The sequence below is a fragment of the Nasonia vitripennis genome, assembly GCF_009193385.2.
Source record: "Nasonia vitripennis strain AsymCx chromosome 3 unlocalized genomic scaffold, Nvit_psr_1.1 chr3_random0004, whole genome shotgun sequence".
NCBI classification, from domain to species: domain Eukaryota; kingdom Metazoa; phylum Arthropoda; class Insecta; order Hymenoptera; family Pteromalidae; genus Nasonia; species Nasonia vitripennis.
This window is the reverse complement of record NW_022279623.1, coordinates 1,946,767-1,970,714: the sequence shown is the minus strand read 5'-3', so window position 1 is coordinate 1,970,714 and position 23,948 is coordinate 1,946,767. Positions and strand designations below refer to the sequence as shown.

The window sequence follows — 23,948 nt, the reverse complement described above, 5'->3', positions numbered from 1 at the left end:
CGGAGAGAGAAAAAAATTGTTTCGGGGAGCTTCGCGTAACGGTCGTTCGTGGAATGTCAATTGAATCGTTATTTTGATTTGGGAGTTTAGTCTTCGAGTGATGCGACAGGTTGCCCGTCACTCCGAAAAAACCTTTCAGGCATAATTACACATGAGCGACGCTGCGCGACATGGGAAAGTGAATAGAGCAGACGACTGCGCGAAGCGAGTTCGTTAAGCGGGAAAGGCATTAACTAGCCATATGGAAAAAAGGAACGGAAAAGGGAGATTATCGAGGCAGATATAGGTTTTCGTATGGTAGCGCGCGATAAGGGGGAAGAGGCCCATTGTCGATTTTGAGAGAAACAGGTGGTCAGTCTCCGCTCTCCGCTCTCCGCTCTCAGCTCTCTGTCTGCCGGCTGCACAGGCGACGCGCAACAAGTTTTAGTGACCTCAGACAGCGAACGACTGGCCTGGGTAGTGTGGCGTATAATAACGAGCCGCGCGCACCGGTGCGAGAGAGGAGAGCCGCTGATCTACGTAGACTCACGTGTTGTAGACCCGCATAGTTCGGCCCGATGTGTTCTCTCCTCGAATTATACTCTCCAGCGCTTGTTATCGTTGCGTTAACGAAGTAATGAGCGTTGGTAGATGACTTTTGAATTTCGAAATGAAGAAATTAACTTGGAATTCGTGTCTCGAATATATAAGGAACGGCTTGTGTTTGCGCATATCGTCGATATTATACAAGTAAGCGTTTTTCGAATATACCCGTTATGGAAACGAGAAATGTCGAGAAGGATTATAGTTATTATTACGCCGCTCGTGCACATACTGGTTTGTCCAATGGAGTAAACTAAAATTAGCATAAAATGTTCATATTCCGTAAAAGACATTGGACTGATTTCCATATCGAACGTTAACATTGACACGATTATTTCGAATCCGCGTGTAAATTACATCAAGAAACGGCCAGAGAGAGAACAACAAACTCTCGAGGCCGACTATAATATAACAACGAGATTTTGCCGTATCGTAAAAAATCGCCCGTCGCCAAGTCCACAAAAAGTCCCTCAATATAAAACTTCTTTTGTGTACACCAGTCCGCCTACATCGAGCTCCAAAAAAAAGATAGTCTGCCACGAGGTCTGCCACTTGTTCGCAGCATCGGCTCCGTCTCTTACGTGCGCACATGTTACAGTATCTCTATACAGCAAAAGCCAGACATCCGTGACGCCACGTGCACTCGGCGAAGCTGAAAACTGTGCGCTCTTCGTCGCCGCGGCTGCGGTACACGAGTATAAGTATATATTCCTGGGCGCGAGAGCAAGTGGTAAAAAGCGCGCGGCGGCCGCATGGCACACGCACACAAGTGTACATAGGTGCTCTGTCGCGAGGTATTTCACGGAAAATGAAATTGACGGATTCGCTCTGAGGAGATTAACGTTCGGAGAAGGGGGAATCTATTCGTATGATTGATTCACGGGAAATTATACGTATTTCTCTTATCGATACAATTAACTCTCCCCTCTCCGCTGCAATCGTTGTGATTTATCCGTCCAGATACTTGCTACCGCGGTACCGAGGAGGAAGATGATTAGATAGACGCGGATTAAGCGAGCGCGCTGTCCGTTTGTCGAGAGTCTGGATTTGAGCTCGATGTGGAATTGATTTGTGAATTAGAGAACCATTCGTGATTTTCATATGGATGTATTTATCTTTGTTATGAGGGAAATTTAATTTTACATTTTGTCGGCGGATACGTCTATCCAGTTATGTATCTCAGAAAATTATATTATCCAGTTCCTGTACGGTTACACAGGCGGCTAACGATCTTCTGTCGTCAATCTTTCCCGAGATTGCACTGACGTTATCTGTGAATGTTATTGACGGGTCATTATAGAGCTGTGACTCAAATATCTCAAATGTACATCGTCTTCGGATAACAACATTTGTTTTTGTGCAGCAATAGAAAACCAATTTCTCGTGTTTCTCGTTTTCGACACGTTGGTGAATAATTGCAGCGAGAGATAAATAGCGTGTGAAAATCTTGCGTAAATAACAGGTTTGGATACTCGAGAGAATATAGCCTCGGTTCACGTTGCCGTTCACTTATCTCGTCCGCGTTGCACGGCACGTTATCTTTATCGCAGATAAACGGCGTCAGATTAGCTTTACATCTCGTCCAAAAATTTTAAGAACGTTGTACTATACTATCTCTTTTTCTGATCCACGCCACCTACCGAAATTTCAGGAAGTTGTTACTAATTAAATTCAAAAATTTTTAGAAAAATAAAAGCACAGAAAACGCAACCAATGGACAAAAGCCATTGTTTCCAAGCAGCTCGTCATAGAAACAGTCAAATAATAGTCGACTGCGTGCACTCGCTCTCCGAAAGTTTTCGACGAAGCTCGTGCGTGCGTTCGAGCAACGCTTCGTGATTGCCATACCCGGCGCTTCATTCGCATTCTGCTCGAGTGCTGCATTGACCGGCGATGATGGCGAAGGCCTTCCAAGAAACCATTCCGAATAAATCGTATCTCTCAAGTGCCACTAGCTCATCCTCAGGGTCGCGCAAGAACGCCGCGGGATGAAAAAAAGAATGCTTAAATATGCTGACACTTTAATTACTTCCGTCTTGTATTTAGTCTACCGCGGCGATTGTACTAATGCTATCATCATCGGTGAACGGAGAGACAGCAGTGGAAGATACGCCAGTGCTGGAATTGATTTCGTAGAAACTGATCTTCATTGGCATTTAGTAGGAGATATCGTGTCTGTAATGTAGAGAAGGAAAAAGGAAGAAGGCTTGTGGAAAGCAGCGTTTATAGAGCTGAGTTTTCTTTTGTTTTGAAAGAAGTTCTACATTTTGAATAAAAATTAATTTCCTTCAAAGTTCAATGCTATGTGAATCTTTTGCGCCGATCCACTAAACACTTAGAATTGCAGATTGTTCATGCCATAATTTTTTTCGTTTATATAATAACGACGCACAGGATCAGAAAATCATCGTGATCTCATACTTGACTATAACTACGTAATATTACTATTTTCTGCTAAGTTCCTGAATTGTGCAAGACAATAAAGCTATAGTATCGGGACAAAATCTCTAACATAACAGGAAGGAAGAAGTAGCGAGCCTTGAAAAAAGAAAAAAATTAACAAACGAAACAATCTACTGCAGCGAAACTACGCAGCATATATAGTTATACCGCGATTTCCCGAACATAACTGCCGTTTTTCTGCCTACGGGCTATGATTGGCCAACAAGTGCCAGCGTAATTCATGGACGGGAGTACGACAGCCACGGTCTATTAGAACTCATTGCCTAAACGGTCTCAGCATGTAATGCACCACACCTACCTCCAGTATTCAGTCAACTATGATTTACATATGCATTGATTCAAAAGTTTCTTTATTGTATAGCATCCGAGATGTATATCACTCGCTGTTGCATATCGTCAAATGTCTTTGTGGCTTGAATATCACGTGTTACGTACAGCGAACAGTTTTAGATAATTTTAAAATTATATAAAACTATGATGAAAATCAATTAAAAAATCGTTAAATTACTAAAGCCAGTAATGATGTTCCACGAAATTATATCCAGAACAATTCCGCTTCGTCGTAGTTTAACGACTGAAGTACTTCACAGAACTAAGTTACATGATCCACGACAATACCTATTTTTGACCGACCGAAACAGTAATATCTTCACGAAAATGTCTTTTCGATCATGGCGCTTTAGCGTTAGCAATTTCCAAACAGCCTGGTTAGGTATGCGTACTTTATAGGCGACGGTGTAGCGGAAAGCAATGATTTAAGCCACGCGGAAGTTACGCGCGCTTAAATACGAATGGAAATTACGCGTAAACTCATAATGATCTGCACGTGTATCTCTCTAATAGTAATCTGTTGTTAAACCGTGAGATAATATTATGCGACGCAATTCTGGCTGCATCTTTCACAGTATTATTTATCATTAATCAGTTGTATCTGTTTTCCTAAAAAGGCTTATTGCAAAATACAAATTGGTCGATTTTTTCATTCATCAATGACATTCTCAAAATCACGCCGTGATCAACGCTATAAATGGTTCAGATATTATAATCCGCGTCTATATAAGACCAAATGTCAAGCTGGAAACCGCACGTGCGTCATTAATAGTGTATTTGGAGCTACTCCCAAATAGGCGTGAAATTACGTAAATTACATGGGAATATGCGCTACGCGTTCATGTTGGAATATAGTTGTAGTGATGCTCTTTCGGTGCCATATGTGTGAGACTTCAGTTTCCATAAGCCTTGATGTATTCAAACCGACAAACGCTCACACGTTGATTCGCTCTCATGATAGTGAATGCGCTAAATTAGTACAATTAACAATCGCACTCCGAACTCGGCGCGTGTATATTATTTGTTACACTATCTTACGTGCCGCATATTTTATTATTACACGTTGAAAGGATGATCTCAATTAAATTAAAAGAAATATTATCTTTTTTTCCCTTCGCAACCCTTCGAAGCACCTTTAAATCTCTAAATTCGATCATCCGCGGACGCCTAAACCCATCTAGAAGATCCACCCATACGTATAGATCGACTCTTCCGCAGCGAGTCTGTTTGCCGGTAGTCGTGGTCGTCAATAGTAATTAGCGCGAAAAGTTTGCGAATCCAATCTATCGACGAGTCGGCCTCTCGCCATATACCTCACCGGTCTGCTCTGCAGCGCATCACATCACACTACACGCGGCTCTGTAGTGACCGACGATCTCTCTCCCTCCCTCTACCTACATATACCTACATATAGTCAAAGAGAGAGAGAGAGAGAGAGAGAGAGAGAGAGAGAGAGAGAGAGAGAGAGAGAGAGAGCGGCGCGCTTGGACTTCCTCTATTTCTAGATGTTCGCCAGGCGCAATGGATCTATTTCGGGCGGGCACGCGCCGCCGAGAGAGCGCTGCAATTACGGCTGTTCTATATTTGCACAATGGCGCGCGGCCCGGAAAACGCAAAAAGCGGCTCCCTCCGCGCCTCTCGCCGCGGGCCAGTATCTATATAAATGCGCGTGTGCGCTGCGCCGGCTCTCTCGTTCGATATTTACCGCGCCGAGAGAAGGAAATGAAAGCTAATGGCGAGGCATTAAACGTCCCCGCGCGCGGATCACACGCGCGGCGGCTCTTTTATTGTGACTTTCAAGAGTCGTATACACGCACGCGTCCCGGGAAATCGCGTTTCAGTCGTTGCGGCTGCAACGCGGTCCAGATCCGCTTTCCGCCTGATGTAGACCGCATTATCAATTACATTTCTCGGATTTTATTGCGGGCGAGGCGCGTGTACGTCGCGTAGTTACAGTTTTGATTTACGCTTGTGCGTCATCTACATAACGTACGTACGTTTCAACAAGCGAGTTTTGAACCGGATCCTTATGCTTTGGAAAGATTATGTGGAGCAGGTCCAAGACATCGAACCGAACGTAAATACAGCGTAAAAACAAACCACTCAAAGGCATGCCAGTTCGGAGATCTTAAAGTTTGAGAATAAACAGTGTCATAGCCTATTATTTCAAAATTAATTGTGCTCGTATAGACCGATAGAGTCATTTTAACATCTTTTGTAAACCACTCAAAATCGCACTGCAGCAAGACAACGAAAAGCATCCCTCGCATTCCGAAAGCTTCGCGTTCGTATACATGACATCGAGTTATGATGAAAATCACGTGGCAACTGCTGCACTTGAGAATTCGCACTCGTCTCTTTCCCCCGAGAGAGCCACACACACACACGGCTGCTTTGCTCGATCCCTAGCAGTTCCCGGAATAGAGCGACCACCGCGACGGCGACGAAGGTGCAGGAGGGCGAACGTGAATTTATGTAATTTGCGTATATGACTTGAATAACTGCCTGCATAATATAACGCGCGGACGCGCTAGCGCGCCACGGAGGAGACGCGCCGAGGGTGAAAGAGAGGAGCGAATGCTGGAAAGAGATGTATATGCGCAGCTGCCGCGCGAGGGAGTGTATTATAGCGACGCCTTTCCATCGCGGGATTTTAATTAAAATTACGTACGTTCGCACTTGTAAAGCAGCGAGAGAAAAACGCGCGGAAAACGTCTTTGAAAGGATAAAGCTGTGTGCTATTTGCTCGTGTGACCCTCTCGAGTTTGCTGTACTTCGTAACTTTGAAAATTGTTTGTCGATAATATATTGGTCGTTCGAAACCTTCGCGAAAATCATTTCTTCCCTTTATTCGTTAAGTTTATAGCCACACACCGACGTCTCGTTATTACAAGTCCTCCCCCAACGCAAAAAAGTATGAGTATACCATACACCTTCTCTAGAGGTTCCCTCTCGTAAACAGGTTTCTCACACAGTCAGCTCGTTTGCGAATTTCGTTATGAAAGAGAGCGCGTGGCTGCACTCGGTGTCGCGCGAACGTCTCGCGACTCTCTCTCTCTCTCTCCCTTTATTCCAGCGAGGAAGGAAAGAAACGAGCAAATTGTCCCCGCGAGCTGCAATAATGCGCGGTAATATAATCCGCGCCGCGTATACGCGCCTCGGAAAAAGAATGGAATACAAGAGCCTAGACGTCTTCAGGCCGCGTTAAGTGCCGCGAAGAAGCGATTTCGCAGCTTTTCATCCGCAGATCTGTCTCTCGCCTTCTCCTTTCTTTTCGATTTCTTCGACTCCAGCCTCGCGTCTTTCTCTTATTCTGGAATTCACGGCTTTCCTGGAATTTACGCTTCGCGAGACTCGATAACGACAGCTCCGCCGTCGTGCACATCAGCGTGATTTCTTATTTTTATGTACACGCCAGCGTGAATATCGATTCCGGGAAAGTAGTCTCGGATGCGATTTTCGGCGAGCCGCCGATCCGCGCATCGATACCCAGTTTTAATGCTGCGAATGCATCGTCATAGTATTATGGTTCGTTTTTTTTAAAGAAAGCGGCTTCTTTTGATGTTAAAATATCGCGTAAGAACGACGAGAAAAAGTTGCCGCGACGGATTAGCATATAGCTGTTTGGCACGAAATCAAGAAGGGATCATTATGCAAGACGACGGGATGCAGAAGAATTTGTGTGTACAAGAGAGTGAAAGCTCTCTCGGGGAATTTCCCCTCTTCTCGCGCGCCTGTTCTCATGATTCATTCATCGATCATTTACAGCGTGCAATTAGCATGACTAAGCACTCTGTCGATTGAATTAATTGGATTCACGATATAATATCATTTTTAAATCAGCTATCGTTCAAATAAAACAATCGTCCATCGCGACCCAATCCACCGCCGACGAATCCCCCAATCAGCGAAATGCAGCTCCAAGCAAATCAGCGCAACGAAGAACCCCCTGCCCTCCCCTGCACACGGCAAAGAGCGTGTGTTTTAGGAATCTCGTTAGGATCGATGTGTGCGCGCGCGTTGCTACAGTACATAGCGGACTGGATTTGCCGTCGAGTCGATTCGGCCGGTCGAACGATAACGTACTCGCTGCCCGGCCGTTACCACGCTGAATATGCAACGTTTCTAGGATGCGCTTCGTGTGATAGGCAGCCGCGTATATCCATTATGAATATATCCCGGTGCGGCGATCGCTGTGAATCTAACTCGCTCTCGTCTATTTGAGCTTGCCGACGCATACACGTCCTACTTGCAGCTCTGCGCCGAATACCGAACTTGTACTCTTACGCCGATTGGACTCTATCCGCCGCTGCCGGCTGTCGATGCATAGATATAGCCGGTAGCTCTGGGTTCGATCTCTCGGGATTAGGTATTCCGCTGTGCTTTTTTCTTTGCGGTGAATTTCGTATTTCATCCGTTAATTCAATGCTTCTATATACATGCCGATGTCACTTTCGACGCTCGCAACTAAAATCCCACATCTCTCTTCACCTGCTTTCAGGTCTACTGAAGGGTTCGGTCTCGGCTGCGGAGCGTCCGCGCACGCTGCGTCGGCTGCGCAACGTCTACTCGCCGGCGACTGGAGGTATGGGCACCGGAGCCGACGTCGCCGGCGAGCAGCGACTCGAGCATCACCACCAGTCTCATCATCATCACCAGCAGCAGCAGCAGCAGCATCAGCAGGAGTCTCGTAGTTCCGGCGACGAGCTCGGCAGTGGCAACCAACGCGACGACAAGACACTCAGTATCATGAGCCCCTTTGACGAGCAAGAGGAATGGGCCAAGATCTCGGAAATCATGGCCTCCTTCGGCACCGGACTAGTGCGCGAGTCCGTCTTCGTGAGTGAGTTCGAGAAGGAGTTCCAGACGAGGCTCGGTGAGTGCGCGCTGATATTTCCTTTTTAAGCACCGCCACGGAGAGCTGTAATAAACGCGAATGTGCAGTGCGCGCACTTGAAAAGAAAAAAAAATTGAAATAGGTACGCGCGCGGGCGCAGCAGAGATGGACTTTCACGGGCACTCGAAAACTTGATGCGCCGACGAGCTCACGAGCGCGTATGTACGTGCGCTACAGCCCTTTTTCAGTTTTGTTTTCCTTCTCCCTTTTTTTCTTGTTTTCGTTATGTGCAGCGGCGGGCCCTCGTGTTTATGCACATAGGCTATAGCCGCGCATTATTATCTCTCCGATTTCTGCGACGCTTCGCTGGCTCTCTTCAATTTCGAAAGCCGCTGTACTAATATAGAACATCGATTTTCTAATAGCCGTAGGCTAATCGGAGCGTGAAGCTTTTTTCGACCGTGCTAGAGAGAGAGAGAGAGAGAGAGAGAGAGAGAGAGAGAGAGAGAGAGAGAGAGAGAGAGAGAGAGAGAGAGAGAGAGCTTCGAGTTATCAAAAGAGAGGATGTTCTTTGAAAATATATACGCGAGCTGTCGAGTATGCTTATAATATATTCTCGATATGAATATATTGCACGTAAATCTATTGCATCGTAAAATTGAATCATAAAATTACTCAATGCGAGCCACACGATTTTCTGCAGGCTTGAACAGCGATACCGGCAGTCCGAGCGTGGTGACGCTAGTAGGTCAGTGGTTATCGAAATTAAACTTGGCAGACTACGAATCGCTCTTTCTCAACTACGGATTCGACGACTTGGAATTCATCGTGAGTATACGTCGCCCAAACGCTTCTCTCAACTCGCTATACCATAATTTCTATGCTAAAAATACATTCCAGAACGGCGTGCTCGACGACTCGGACCTCAAGGACATGGGCATAACGAGCGAGCAGGACCGCGCGAGTATCCTGAACGCGGCGTCCATGCTGAACAACCGCGTGGAGAAGCGCCCGGCTGGCAATCCCAATCAATCGGTGGACGAGTGGCTGAAATCCATCCACCTGGAGAGCTACGCGGAGCTGTTCAGGCGGCACCTCTACACCGACATGGATCGAGTGCGGAGGGTCTGGGAGGTCGAGCTTGCGGCCGTCCTCGAGATCAAGAAGCCCGCGCATCGCAAGAGGATCCTCGCCTCGGTCAGCGGCGGCTCCTCCACTCACTCCGTCGCCTCCCACGTGCGCAACGGCAATGGGCCTAACCTCGAGGATCTCAACAAGGATCTCAACACTCTGGTGAGTCACTTTGAGCGCGCGTATTACGTTCGCGTAGACGAGGCGTATGCGCCTTTTTTTTCAATCTTCGCCGTAGATGGAAGACGGCGCGCGGAACGAGGTTAATAGCGTGCAATTTCGAGTGTTAAAAAGGTGGAAGGAAATTCATGCAGTATCCCAAATATGCACAAAGCAAAAGCCTCGCGTGACTGCTCGCAATAATCCATCCTTGTTATAAGACGCGCACTCCATATTATATCGCAACAATACTCGCGCATGAAGACGGAGCTGCAGTGTTGCCCTTCTCGGTTATATTCGCGTTCCCTTCAGTTGTCTCCGATCGCTGAAGAGCGACGTTATACGCGTTCGATCAATGCATAAATATCGCGGCTAATTGGAGGCTCCGACATTGCGTACGTGCGCGCGTGTGTGTGTGTGTGCGTGTCTGTGATACTTGAAGAGTCTTTCAGCTGCGCCGTTCGAGCGTAGTCGGGGCTTTTGTTTCGCGCGTCTCTTTTTCCGCACCTGTCCTTTCACTACACCTGCGCGCGAACGGCTATATCGCCGCTCGCCGCGTATAGCTACTACACTCATGCGCACGAGCACACGACTCTCTTTCTCGCATTCTTTTCACTCTATCGCGTTTCCCTAATTGGCTTAATAAGTTTTCCCTTCTTTTACACCGCGAAACTCGCTGAAGGACTTTTTTTATCGCGTGCCAATGGCGCTGTGTTTCGCTCTTTCGTACTTAATTAAATCAAGCCCGATATACGTGCGCGCTAAGTCGCATTTGCGGATTGAGTTGTTATCTTCGGCTAGACTGTCTTTAACGACCGCGTGTGATAAAGTTTAATGTCGTTGAACTAGGTTTCGTGACGGGATATTCTTAGTTGATGGATCGAGCTTCCGATGTGCAATGCATGGGATAATGAAGAATCGTAATAATACGCTAGCGATGTACAAACATACATAATCAGTCGTAATAGTTACCAACGCAAGTAACCGTAAACAAAACAGTTTTGGACATACCTTTTTCCACCCTCTTGATCATTATGACTATCCATTTTATTGAAATTAATAAAAATTCTTCCATAAAACCATTGCGCTATTTCTCCAACAAAAGGCAAATAAAATAAAGTCAACGATGAAAAAAAACTTGCTTGCAGAAATCGAATATTCAGCAGTTGAAAGACGAGATTCGCGAGAAGCATCCGGACACAGTCCAGGGCAACGGTCTGCCGACTCCGACAACAACGAGCGCAGCGACGACGGGACTGTCGACTGCGACGGTGGCTGGCACGAACGCCAGCACAACCGGTACACTGAAGCACCGGAAGAACAGACCAGCACCACCGCCCCCGCAAAAGCCGAGCTCGCACAACGGGGCCGTCCAGGCATCCGAGAATCTGGAGATCAGAGGCCCGTCGGAGCTGCTTTTCGGCGTGCCCTCGACCCTCAAGACACAATGGAGACATCAACCCAAGGATCTAGTCACTGGCTCCGTTACCTACGTTGCTAATGTGAGTTCTTTCATATCTTTTAGGCCGATTGTTTGCTGTTTGTGCAAGTGCGATATAAAATTGTTCCGTTCTACTTGCAGTATTTGGGTTCAACAGTCGTCAAAGAACTGAGAGGAACGGAGTCCACGAAGAAATCGATTCAGAAGCTGAAGAAGGTCTGTCGCGATCCCAGAGGTACTCCGGATATCACTTTGTCGATCTCCTACCGGGGCGTCAGATTCCTGAATACACTTACTGATGTGAGTGTTACGACCGTTGGCTAATATTATATAGTATTAAATCAATGTAAGGTTTTGAATGTTTAATTTACTTTCAGGAGCCGATTTGCGAACACGAGATTCGGAATATTCACTGTGCTTGTCAGGATGCAGACGATCTCACACACTTCGCTTACATTACCAAAGATCACGCCAGTCGAACTCATTTCTGCCATGTTTTCTGCGTGCCAACCATGGTAAATATGGTTTTTCCTCTTAATTCGATCAAAATCCGCGCGTTGATTTTGATCGAATAAAATGATTGTAAACGCACGATCTTATCTGTTGTTTCAGGACCAGGCAACGGAGATAATACTGACTTTGGGCCAGGCATTCGAAGTAGCATACCAAATAGCAATAAAGGACAAACTCGGCGGTCACGCCATCCGCTCGCAGTCGTCCAGTCAGCTGGCGAGTCTTGCGTCTTCCGCAATGAACTCTGCAACGAAAGTCGCCAGTTCACCCTCGAGAGAATCAAGTCATAGCGAACAACGCAACAACGAGTCGAACAATCACTACCAGACGAGCACAAATCCGAGAACCAAGCCTCGTTCTAAATCCATCACCAATCCCTTCCTCAACTCCCGCTCAGGTCTGAGCTTGCCTCAACAACAGCAGAGCAGCTGTCGTGTCCCGAGTCCCAACAAGACATCCGTAAACTCCAATTCCCATAGTAACTCCAACAATTCAAATTCAAATTCGAATTCAAACTCGAATTCGAAGTCGAGCAGCGGCACCACCACCACCCCCGTGGCGATGAAACTTCTGGCGACGCACGGACGTTCCCACTCAGTCAACGACATCAAGATCAACGGCAATCAGCTAAAGCTCGCGCCTGCTCCGATGGACGACATCAGCATTGGCGTGAAGGACATGAAGGCCGGTTCTAGGGCGCCTATAGCCCTGTCCGAGGAACTATAATGCGGACTGTTCGTCCCCGAACTTCCACGTTGTTCCCTCGTACCCATATGTTTTCAGACACTTTTCTGTTTTAGTTCTCGCTCGTTAACGTACCACGTGTAAATTTTCAACCTTTGTAAATAATATACGACGATGATAAAAGGACAAGCCGTAATATTGTGATGACGAGTTCGCGATGGACAAAATTTTTATGCTCTTTTTAAGTCATGCGCTTTACACATGCGAACGGTGATGTTGCATTACTGTGACACTATACGCTGACTTTTCAACAGATTATGTTATTTATTACCAATCACGTATTCAATTATTCGTATTATGTTGTGTAACATATTTTATGTTATTTTTTAAGTTAACTCAATAAAACATATTTTCTATTATTTTTTTCGTTTTGTTTATTTTATTTTTTAGTTTTTATCGTGGTGCTATTCTGTCGCATGTGCTATAGTAAACGAATGCATGTTTATCTATATTTGGACGACGTTATTGTCCAGTAGTGCGACATCACTTATTAGCGGTCAAAGCTCTTGGATGTTGATTACGAATACGTGTTTATTAATTTTATTTTTACTCTTTTTCGGTGATAGAAAAAGCCCTAATTCATTATCATAAGTGATAATTAGTTAAGCTCGTAATAGCTGAATATAATTCTCTTTGAGAATTATAAAATCTTTTCAGGTAATATTGGTTCGATATACTATACAACTAATATATCGTACGTAAAGTCGCAAAATCATTGTTCAGGTAAGTAGCAATAGCATTTTTCTCAGACAGTTACAATTACAACGTGGTGTTTTGAAAGAATAGAAAAGGCCATCGAAAGAAATAATGAAATGTAATTGATGGGACATGATTTTTTTTTATATAAATAAGAAAAAAAAGTAGGCCTTACTTTACGAATGACACGTGATAATTGCAACGTATCAGGTTGACGAACTTTTCGACAATTTTCATGGCAATCGAATCTTTATAAAAAAATGCTAAAATATACCGCTCTCAAATTAAAAAAAATGAGATAAAGTGATTCAATTGATAAGAAACGTAACTTTCCTCATTGACATAGATATTTTGAGCAGCTTTGGTAAGGCAAATACCGCTTTCATGAATTTGGTATAATTCAATCGCATCTGCAAATTTATCACATTCCTATAATGCAGCAAGAATAAGATGTACGTGTTCTTGTTATCTTCAGCTGAAATGAAACGAACTTGAAAAATTGACGGATGGGTAGAAAATTATGAAATTTTGAATATGTGATATAATTACCCTTTATAAATTAGCTAATGCTTCCAAATTTATCTATTACTGTAATATATTTTAGCTTTATAGATAACAAGAATTTCGAACAATTATATAACAGGAAATCTTATATACCGTACTACACTCCAGCTGTTAAGTCTGAAACTATTTTCGTGGTCATTATTATTATTATTTTTTTATCAACTGATATAACTATTACTAATTTAGAACTTCGGCAGTTACATTTTTATAAAGACTGAATAAAAAAGAAATTACACTTACTTTCCATTACCCATCGTTCGCACAAGAAAAGTTTTAAAACGGACCTAAAATAAACGAAATTTTTGTTTGTGATTATAACAACAAGTAAAATAGGTTTCGATGCATCGTAAAAAAGTAATTTTTAAGTACTATTATCATATAATAATACCTAATTTTACATTCATACAATATGTGAATCAACGGTATAAACGTGATAGATTTGCGCGTAAATCTTCTGACAATTATTATAATATTGTAATTTATGCGTATTTATAAATTTTAAGTACCCTACACCGGGTATCATCATGGGACAATTAACTATAATCTCTAAGAACAAAAACGTAATTTTCCTGAGTTCATTGCTCGTGCGATTAAAGTTTAAAAAATCACAAAAATATATAAAGTACATAAACTTGTGTCAAAACGTAAACAATCTTACAAATTTTTACCTCAATTTTTTAATTAAACTTTTATCAAAAATATTATTCTTAGAAAGTTTACAATAATTTTTCAAAAGCGATAACAAAAAAGGCATTCATTTTTTCATACAAATAAAGATTGCAGTGAAAAAAGAGTGGTATAAAATAAAAAGCAAAAGTGTTAATGCCGTCTTTCATATATATAGAGAAGGAGATTACGTATATAATTACGTATATATAAACTTGCAAGCAAAATATGCTATCAACACCGTGGAAAAAAATAGACAACATAATAAGCGCGTTGACAAAGCGACAACGAACATGACGCATAATCGTTCTTGATATTAGAGTGCGGGACGGCCTACATTGAAAAACGTCGCGCGACGAATATGATGTAGTGATATTTCGAGCGTGATTATACTGTAACGATTTATTAAAGATACACGGATAGAGCAAACAAATAATATAAGTAAATCTATTATATTGAATAAATAGAAATGCTTGGATGGAATCAAAGAAAAATAGTCAAAACCAAAGAGGAAACGCTAACATTACATTGGGTCATCACAGCAGTCGATTTTATACATAAATTAATTATAAAGCCAGATTATATATGTAGAGGCCTCGTAATGACTATGTCGGTGAAATTATAAATGGCTTATTAAACACTTCATTTGAACTAATTTAACTTTTAACTTCTATACATTTGTCTCACATGATAAAAAAATGTCTGGTAATGATGAGTAATGTATGTATTACTACAAAAATACAACTTAACTTTGAACAGTATTAGAAAACAAGTTTTCTGGGTCCTTCACATAGAGATAAAGAATAAGAATTTAGAAATATTTAGAAAGATAAAAATAACGAAAATAACTTTAAGCTACTGAAATATGAATGAAAAGACAAATTTATTTATAAATGCAACAATAAAACTGCCAAAACAATACATGCCTTTGTTAATTCGCGTAACAAGGATATGCTACGCACATACTGTACACCGTCGTGTTTATTATCGGTGAAATTAAGAAATGACAGTTTATTTCAAGAAGTTGAGGCCAAGAAATGGCACTTTTTAGAAAAAGAAAAATTAAGCAAATTATAGTATACTATAATGCATACACAATATTAATAGGGTAATACACACCCATTGTTGTATAAAAGTTGCTTACACACAGAATTTGACGACATTTTTCATATTTATCCACAAAATAACGTGTCAAATCATCATATGACATTAATTATTCACAGACACAGCGAAAATACGATGAAAACGCTTATGGGTATTTATCTTCTATTGTTTGAAATATCCAAAAGCATTTTCGTCGGATTTAGCAACTTGCATGATGACATCTAAAATCAAATCACGCAGCTCCTAATCATTAATAATTGCGATATGCCAAGGCGCACAAAGATATTATACCGTCGGACCAAAAGAAAAAGACGATAAAATGATGGGAAATAAAATCTATATAGGTACCCAAAGATACATGATTATTGACTACGTTTTTGTAAAAAAAGACGTTGCATATATCTGATAAGAAAATTAAAAAGAACACACTCGCTGACCTCGTGAATCAACTTCCGAGATCTCGGCATCTATACACGATCACTTAGAAATAATAATTTGTATGTTGTTAATACACTAAATATTAAAAGTAAGAAACGAATTAATTGTGTGTAAAAAGATAGTCGATATGTCTAGATATACATAAAATAATTAAAGGAATATAGTTATTGATATCGTGAAAGCTTTGACCAATAGGATTCAGTTCAATAAAGCTCAGTTCATATTTTACTTTTGTACAGTAAAAGAAAATCTTAAAATGGTTAAATTATAAATCTTATTGCGATATATAGCTTATATAAAAATGTTGAGATTATTAAAAATATAAATTAAACTATACATACAATAGTTTAAATTTATGATGAGACTATAATTTTTAAAAGATAACTAAAATTTTTTTATTGTTATTTTATAGTAATTAGCAAATACTGCATATATATTTATAGCATTAAAGTAATTTTTTCTAATGAATGATTTATTTATTGGTGCTCAAAAGTTGATTTCCTGCATGAAAGTTCTCAATGAAACAAATTTCATAATCGGAGTTTTGTAAAAATACTTGAATTAGAGTATTTTTAATGAAATTATTTGTTTTCATTTTGTGTGCAAATTAGAAAAAACCAAAGTGTTAAGAAATTGCATGCAGGGAGCTGATTATTAATTCTTAAGCTTTGTTGATCATTTCACGTAATTATTAATTACAAATATTCTATTTTTTCATTGGAAAGCTCTTGTTACAATAATTATTTTTCTAAAAAAACGAAAAAAAAACGTTGCATAAATAAAATTTAAATTATGCTTCCACACCAATAAAATGTAACTGTCCGTGTATTTCATTATTTAATTTTTAAGAAAATAACCTATGCGTGTATTTTAATTGGTGTAAGGGACACGAATAAGAGCTTGGCACTTTCACTAATCTACATAATAAGACATTCTTGCGCCTTTAATTAATAGAATTCAAATTCAGCAACTGAAAGAGGTTGCGACTTCTCAAACAGCGTGACTTTCCATATCGTGTTTGCAGGATTGTTTATTAGCCACGACCTCATAATTATTCACTATAACTGGCGAATACTTTCGCGAGTAAGTCCCTGATTTCGTGTGCTTCTAAGTAATTACGAGTCTTAGTCGAGATTTAATTTTCCCTTTGATATCTAGGAGATTCATTCGTTAAGAGGCACGCGCATTAATACGTATATATACGTCTACACTTGAGTATAGGCATCATTAACGCGTCGTTCATACACAGATAAAGCTCCTACTGGTGGGCGGATTCGCTATATAGAAGACTTGATTTGAAATGCGTGCATGTCGCGTGCCACTTGCCTTCATGCTATGTGCTACCACTCACTTTTTCCCCGTAAATAATATCGCTTGAAATTTAAGCGCTTATTTGCATATCGTATCCTATATGATAACTCTTGCTTCTACCTTTGACTCATCATCTCATATACACAGGTATCTATATTATGCAGATATCTTTACAAATACTACTCTCAAATTATGAAATTCATACCTTTGGTTGTGATCGATACTTCTACGTTCGAGGATTTGAAAGTTTTTGTTTTTTGTAAAAAGTTGTTGAAAATCTTGAAACATTATACAACTATATTTTTTAAGCTAAGTATAATTGTTTAAAAATGTACATGAAAAATAACTATTCTTCTTACGATTTACGAGCTTATATACTTCCAGTACATTTGAATATAAATATTATTATCTTAAAGACTTGAAATTAGATTGTTATTAGCGTATTCATTTATTTTCGTAAAACGAATCATAACATTACCATCATCATTATCATCTACATCGTCATTATCACTATCATTATCAAACTCTATATGTCATTCCAAATACCTGAGCTTTTGCCTCTTTAGGATAGCAAAAAGTATATGTGTAATTGTATAGTGAGTAATAATATATTACATGTAAAAGGAAAGAATTTATTATCATATTATTGGCTTGATCAAAAAGGATGCACCGAATTTCATTGAGAAAAGATGGAGCATCGAAGGTTCGCAAAGGGCACTTATTGAACTGATTATCCCAGTGGTCAAAGAAGCTATACTTACGCGTATTTCGTGGATTTAAAACTACATGTAAGGCTAAAATTAAGCAGGTTGACATCGCAAATCATTGCAGAAATAGAAGCGCACGCTTCAGTGTTCAATGATCCCTTTCTGTAATAATATTGCCACATACAACCGCGTCTGCGCCTCGGCTCTACGTGAGCGTGTACCTCGTTCTTGGCTCTGTTCGCTCGTTTTTCCGATCAAACACGTAGGTGAGAGTGCAAAACTCTCGCTAATATTACTCTTCATGCATGCTTATATGCACGACGCATAAAAATTGTTGTTCTTCGTACGTACTGAAGCAAATTCTTTTCATCCTTGATATGTAAATATGTGATGAAATTTCTCTATCTCGCAATATTATAACTACATATTCAATCTTATGATTCTGTAACAAATCTAGTGAAGTGGGGATTTTAAAATTACTTTAAGCATGAGATTGAAATGCTTTGTATGATCTTTCGATTGTATAGATATTGTATATTTGATCCTAACTACAATACATTCAATTTCAGCATATAATTTTAATCTATATAACTATATATCAACGTTAATATTTCCCCATTTCGAATGGTTTCTCTGTGCAAGTATTAACATTAAGTATTTATTATGATCAATGCAGTAAAAGCATTATACAATAAATAATTTGTAGCACAAGCCATCATACTATAATTGTAATCATGATATACAACACAAGATTTTTTAAATAATAAGTCGATAGCACTGTTTTCCATAACTTTTTAACAAAGTTTCGTCTTCATTGTTTATACCCCACACAGTTTTATATGCATATACGAATACTTCGATAGAAACTATAAGAAACGTTTGCGTGATAATAAAACTATACACCAAAGTATAAGACTACCTTCACTAACAGTTCTTGCAGTTAGCTGTAAAAAAAGCACTTTATCAAATGCCATTTATGTACAAAATATTAAAAACTAATAGAAAATTGTAAAAAAACTTATCTACACATTACACACTTACAATAATTGCAGAAACATATAGAGATGCAAGTATTAGTAATCCTTTTTCTTCATCGCATAAAAGACAGCGCAAGATGTTTAATAAGAGAATTGTAATAACTTAAGATTATCACTCTATAAGACATTGTGCCACACACGTGTTCATAAGGAAGTTTTTTTAATAGGCACTACTTATGCATCATTGTAAAAAATGTTTTCATTGGTTTGGTGAAACGTTCGAACAGAGAAAGCGACGGCCCGCATATAAACACAAAAGAAGCGAATGAACGTAAATATTATTCTGCACTCGAAAGCCGATGCGTTAAATAATCATGGTATTTTAATTAAAACTAAGTACGAATATATAACACTGTGGTCTGTGTATCATCATTCACATATAGTGATAAGAGGTGAAAATCTCTGTTGAAATAAATGGTGCGATTTTGTGATAAAACATGCGTTTTGTTAATAATATAATATCGAGAATTGTTTAATTCCTCATGCTTTAACAGAAAACTGAAAATGTATACGCATGTCATATCGATCGCTTTAAAATGTATAAACAACGTTAGCTTTTTCAACAGAGACGCCTCTTGAGCTCATCAGAACAACTTTATTATGAGGCTCCTAAGGAAGACTAGCACGCGTTTCGACATAACCGCGAACTTCAGCACCGAAAGTTACTTTGTGAGGAAAATAAGCCCAAAACGAGGGCTTGTAACGAAGAATCACACGAAGACCGAGTTTGCCGCGAAGACTAGCTCGCTAAGATACCTTTGCATCGAATAGTAGCACGTGTTGCGAGCTCGCAACGAAAACGAAAACTCTCTGTCTTTCATGCGGCGAAAAGTAACACCAAAACCGGGTTTACTCTCGCCCGTAATCCTTAACACATGGGTCACATATTTTCCGAGAGTCGCTACGAGACCAAAAGTGTCTTCCCTGCTTTTACATTGCAAATGCCGCATTATACACAAAACATTGTAGAACACAGTTTAATATTCAAAAAATACTGGTTAAAATGAAATTCAAATGCTAAAAATCGGATAAGATTTATATTTAAAAATATTTTTTTATAATCGAATCTTGTTTCGTTTTCACAAATTTAATAATAATAATAGTTAAATTAAGTTCATAAGTCATATTCGATAATAAAAATGGCAAATATACAAATATATCTAAATATTGGTCGGCGCGTGAAATTACCAGAACAGTAACTAAATTTAGTCCGATTTTTATCATTCGAATTTCATTTTAATCGGTATTTTTTGGATATTAAAATGTGTTCTACAATGTTTTGTGTATAATGCAGCATTTGCAATGTAAAAACAGGGAGGACCCTTTTAGTCTCGTAGTGATCCTAGTAAAATGTAGCCTATGTGTTAAGGATTACGGGCGAGAGTAAGCCCGGTTTTGGTGTTACTTTTCGCCGCATGAAAGACAGAGAGTTTTCGTTTTCGTTGCGAGCTCACAACACGTGCTACTATTCGATGCAAAGGTATCTTAGCGAGCTAGTCTTTGCGGCAATCTCAGTTTTCGTGAGACTCTTCGTTACAAGTCGTGAAGTGAGATAGTGTTCGCAGTTAGCTGAGTGGTGCTAGTCTTCTGTAGGAGCGTCGATTATATCTGAGCAAAAATGCAGCAATATAACAAATGGACGCCATCAGAAGGATTGTTCTAAATATTCTTTGCAAACACATGCTCTACATTTTGAACGCACTTGTGTGCGTGAATTATAATGCGATAATAATAACTCTGTCATTCATCTACGTTTAATAGATTGCCATTGATGGAGTTGTATGAAGTGTTAATTATAGCGGATGGTACGACTTAAGGAAAATAACGCTGCGGTTCATATAATTATAAGATACGATGATAATATAAAACTTGCCACGCTTTTTGCCGCTGGTACGTCATGGATCGACCACTCGCATGTGTTCTTTTGAGCCAGAACTTTCTTTACAAAAGATTGCTTCGTACATTAGAACACGGTATTTAATTTTAATAATAATCGATTATTTATTATTGCTTTGATGCAATTGCTGTTTTTTACTTGTTACGTTTTATCTGTTTAAACTGTTATTGTGATTCGCAAACATTCACGAGCTAAAAACATTAAATGCTGTAAAATAGGGCATCACATCTCTTTAATCTAACTAGTTGGTCGCTCGAGATTGAGCAGCTACGTGCATTATTTTCTTTGGGCCAAGCAAAGTATTTCTCATTAGAATGTAATGCTGACAATAGAATCGATTCATTGACTCTCGGCAAACTCGATATTTATTTCTCATTGTGAATTAATAAGCTCGATTTCTATATAAAACTAAGGATTGAAGTTTGAAACTTACGCAAATAAGTATAATTAAATAAATAAAAAATAGCTAGATAGTGATTCTATCGATAAAGTTTATTCTAGTTCATCATCGATCGCATACTCATTATCGCTAAAGCATCAGAAGAGAACATGCCAACGGATTTTCAATCGGTTGACAATTTCTTTGTCATCTCCGAAACGCACGCTCCATTGATCATTACCATTTAACCTCTCAACTCGGCTGCGATTATTTTAAATATAAGTCTCGCTTATTTTTGACTATCCAATTGACGAAAGATGTATGATGTATTAATTTACGAAATGCTCTTACTTGTGATTTAATTTCAGTCGTGCTGGAATATGTGCGAAAAAACAACATTGTGGAGTTTCTGTAATAAAGAACATCGCTGTTTTAAAGCAAGCAAGGGCGAAGTGCAAAGTCATATGGAATTTGTCGAGTGTAAATAAGTAAAGGCTAAAGAACGTGCGTTGTAAAATAGGCATAGAAAAGTTCTAATCGTGCAATGTTTTAACGTGTAACTAAGCGATATAGTCAGAATTCGTTAAAGAACGGACGTGAAGAAGAGATGAAAGGAATCAATCCATTTCGTAACCGTCGTTCAATAAAGGCAACTATATTTCTTTTCTCAAGCAAATTATAGATATGCGAGACTACGATTGCGTGTATTATATAATTGTAATACATATAATTAAATAACAGTATAACGTACGCTAAATATGCAAATATCGTGCTTTTATTCACACGTGATTCCGAAGTCTCTGCTTCCATTCGTCGAAATTGAACGTTCGCGTAAAAGCGCTGATCGATCTGTTAATCGTGTTTTTTCGCTTTGAACGGCCGCATATACAGAATATTATATGACTCGAGTTGAAGAGATCTATATAAAAGGAAACGGGATTGATTTATCGCTTTAGGCATATTTAAAAGGGAGTAAGGTAATCGTGTAATATTTAATTAGAGGGAAAGTAAGGGCAGATTAGTACGGAGCAATGGAAAGCTTTGCTTGTGATGTGATGCAACCTTACAGGACTGCACGTCGATGTCAGGCGATCCATTGCTCTTATTTCAACGTGTACAGAAAGGAAACGACGGACAAAGAGATATCACCTGTCAATATCAAAAAATCAAAAGCGGATTACGAGGCGAAAGAAAGAGATAAAGAGAAAGAGAAAAGTTAAAAAAAAAACGCGAAATGCAACAGCGGATGTAGGGATAAATAAAGAATGTAGGAAAGGTGCATGAATATTATATTATTCGCTCGAGGCTTGTAAAACCGGGGATGCCATATTATATGGATGCGCTATATTTTAAAAAAACGCAGCCTCATCGTCATTGAATCACATATAGACGCAGACTTTCTAGGTTATTCTCGTATAATTTATATTTATTATTGTTCATGTTTACTAGAAGTATATATAAATATATAAAATATATCAGAGATTATTCCCCGGAACCTATATAATGTCTACGTCTTATATAATAAAAGTAAAATTACAAACCATTCCTTGAATTTTTTATTTTATCACCCTTACATAGTTATATTGGTCATTGTCCGTTCACGTCTTTTTCCAATTATTCAATGTCAGGGTATGTATTGCAACCCCTGTCTAGTCGTCGTATACAAGATCATACCTATACATGGTCGAGTGCTATACTTTGTGGATTATAAAGGTTGCACACTACTGGTCATCTGGATATCGACTACAGAAAGATATACCTATTGAATAATCATCCACTTTATCACTAAATAAACGATGTCTAACATTATTGTAATTGTAAATATATTCTTGTTTTTAAAATATTAATGGTAATTAATTTGAATGACATAAAAAGTTGCATAGGTATACAGGTTAAAAATTTATAAATATTAATTATTGTAGAAACTTAAATTTACACTTACGCGACTAGAAATTCTTGTCAAAAACTTGCGAGTTTAACCTCGACCTAATTTCTATGTTAAAGAATTCCATACCTAAACTTTCTATGTTCCGCACAGAGATGATAGGTGACGCATAGATTCTTTCGAATTTTCTCATATTGTACCTGTACAGCTGATAAACGGTTATAAATAAATATGAACACCAGAATAAAAGAAATACGACTTTATATATTGTTTACTTATTTACACTTGAAAGGAGAAGGCTTTTGTTACTTGTCGTGAGCAACGCGGAAAAGCAAGTGAGGTGGGTCGCGAGCGTATAACGGAACCAGTCCTTGTCCTCACGTGTCCTTGTATTACTACATTACACAAGTTGAGTCACCGAATTAAGAAGCGCGAACATTTGAATGTGATAAATGATTAATTGAACATACGAAATGCATCACCTGCCAACAAATCTTTGAAGTTCTCTCTCCACAACAGTTATTCGAATCTACTGGTCGAACCTTCCCAGCAAAAAATGTTCAGAATTTTAAGAAATGTCAAATATCCTTCACCGCAGGATTATACGCATATGAGCCTCGCGCATTCTCTATTTCACCTTCCATTCTTGAAACGAAATAGAAGAAGAAGAAGAAGAAGCCGATAAAAGGTCGCGTTATAGGTATACTTCAAGACGCGAGAGTAAAACAGATAGGTCTCGTGTGTCGCGGGGGCGGCCGCAGCTCGGCACCCCTGTCTACCGCGCGGAACAAAAGAAACAAACGAGGGCGTGGTATGTGCGTGATGTTGTTATATAAGCGCGCGCAAACAACAACGCGAACGAGCTCGCGGAAACGCTCGCCAAGGGCGCGCTAAGCGAAAAAGTCGTCTTTATCGAGTCGTCGTCGAATCGAGAAAACTCGCAGGAGCATTTTTCAAATAAATCGTACCTCGTTTGCGCCGCTCGCCGCTGAATCCTTGTGAGAGCCGAGACCGGGATATATACTTATTCACTCTGTTCTCGCGCGCGTTTTCTCGAGAGCCTT

The 23,948-nt window shown here is 39.8% G+C and overlaps 1 protein-coding gene across 4 annotated transcripts in view; it reads left to right on the top strand.

Moving 5' to 3' along the window:
• LOC100119039 overlaps positions 1 to 23,147 on the top strand; it is a 57,197-nt gene extending 34,050 nt beyond the window's left edge. For all 4 annotated transcript variants that reach the window (XM_031925802.2, XM_031925803.2, XM_031925800.2 and 1 more), the window contains 7 exons: positions 7,877 to 8,251; positions 8,916 to 9,040; positions 9,113 to 9,505; positions 10,651 to 11,004; positions 11,085 to 11,243; positions 11,321 to 11,458; positions 11,556 to 23,147. In XM_031925802.2, coding sequence (XP_031781662.1) covers positions 7,877 to 8,251; positions 8,916 to 9,040; positions 9,113 to 9,505; positions 10,651 to 11,004; positions 11,085 to 11,243; positions 11,321 to 11,458; positions 11,556 to 12,182 — 2,171 coding nt within the window. In that variant the 3' untranslated portion in view covers positions 12,183 to 23,147. The remainder of the gene's footprint in view (positions 1 to 7,876; positions 8,252 to 8,915; positions 9,041 to 9,112; positions 9,506 to 10,650; positions 11,005 to 11,084; positions 11,244 to 11,320; positions 11,459 to 11,555) is intronic.
• Positions 23,148 to 23,948: the final 801 nt, after the last annotated feature.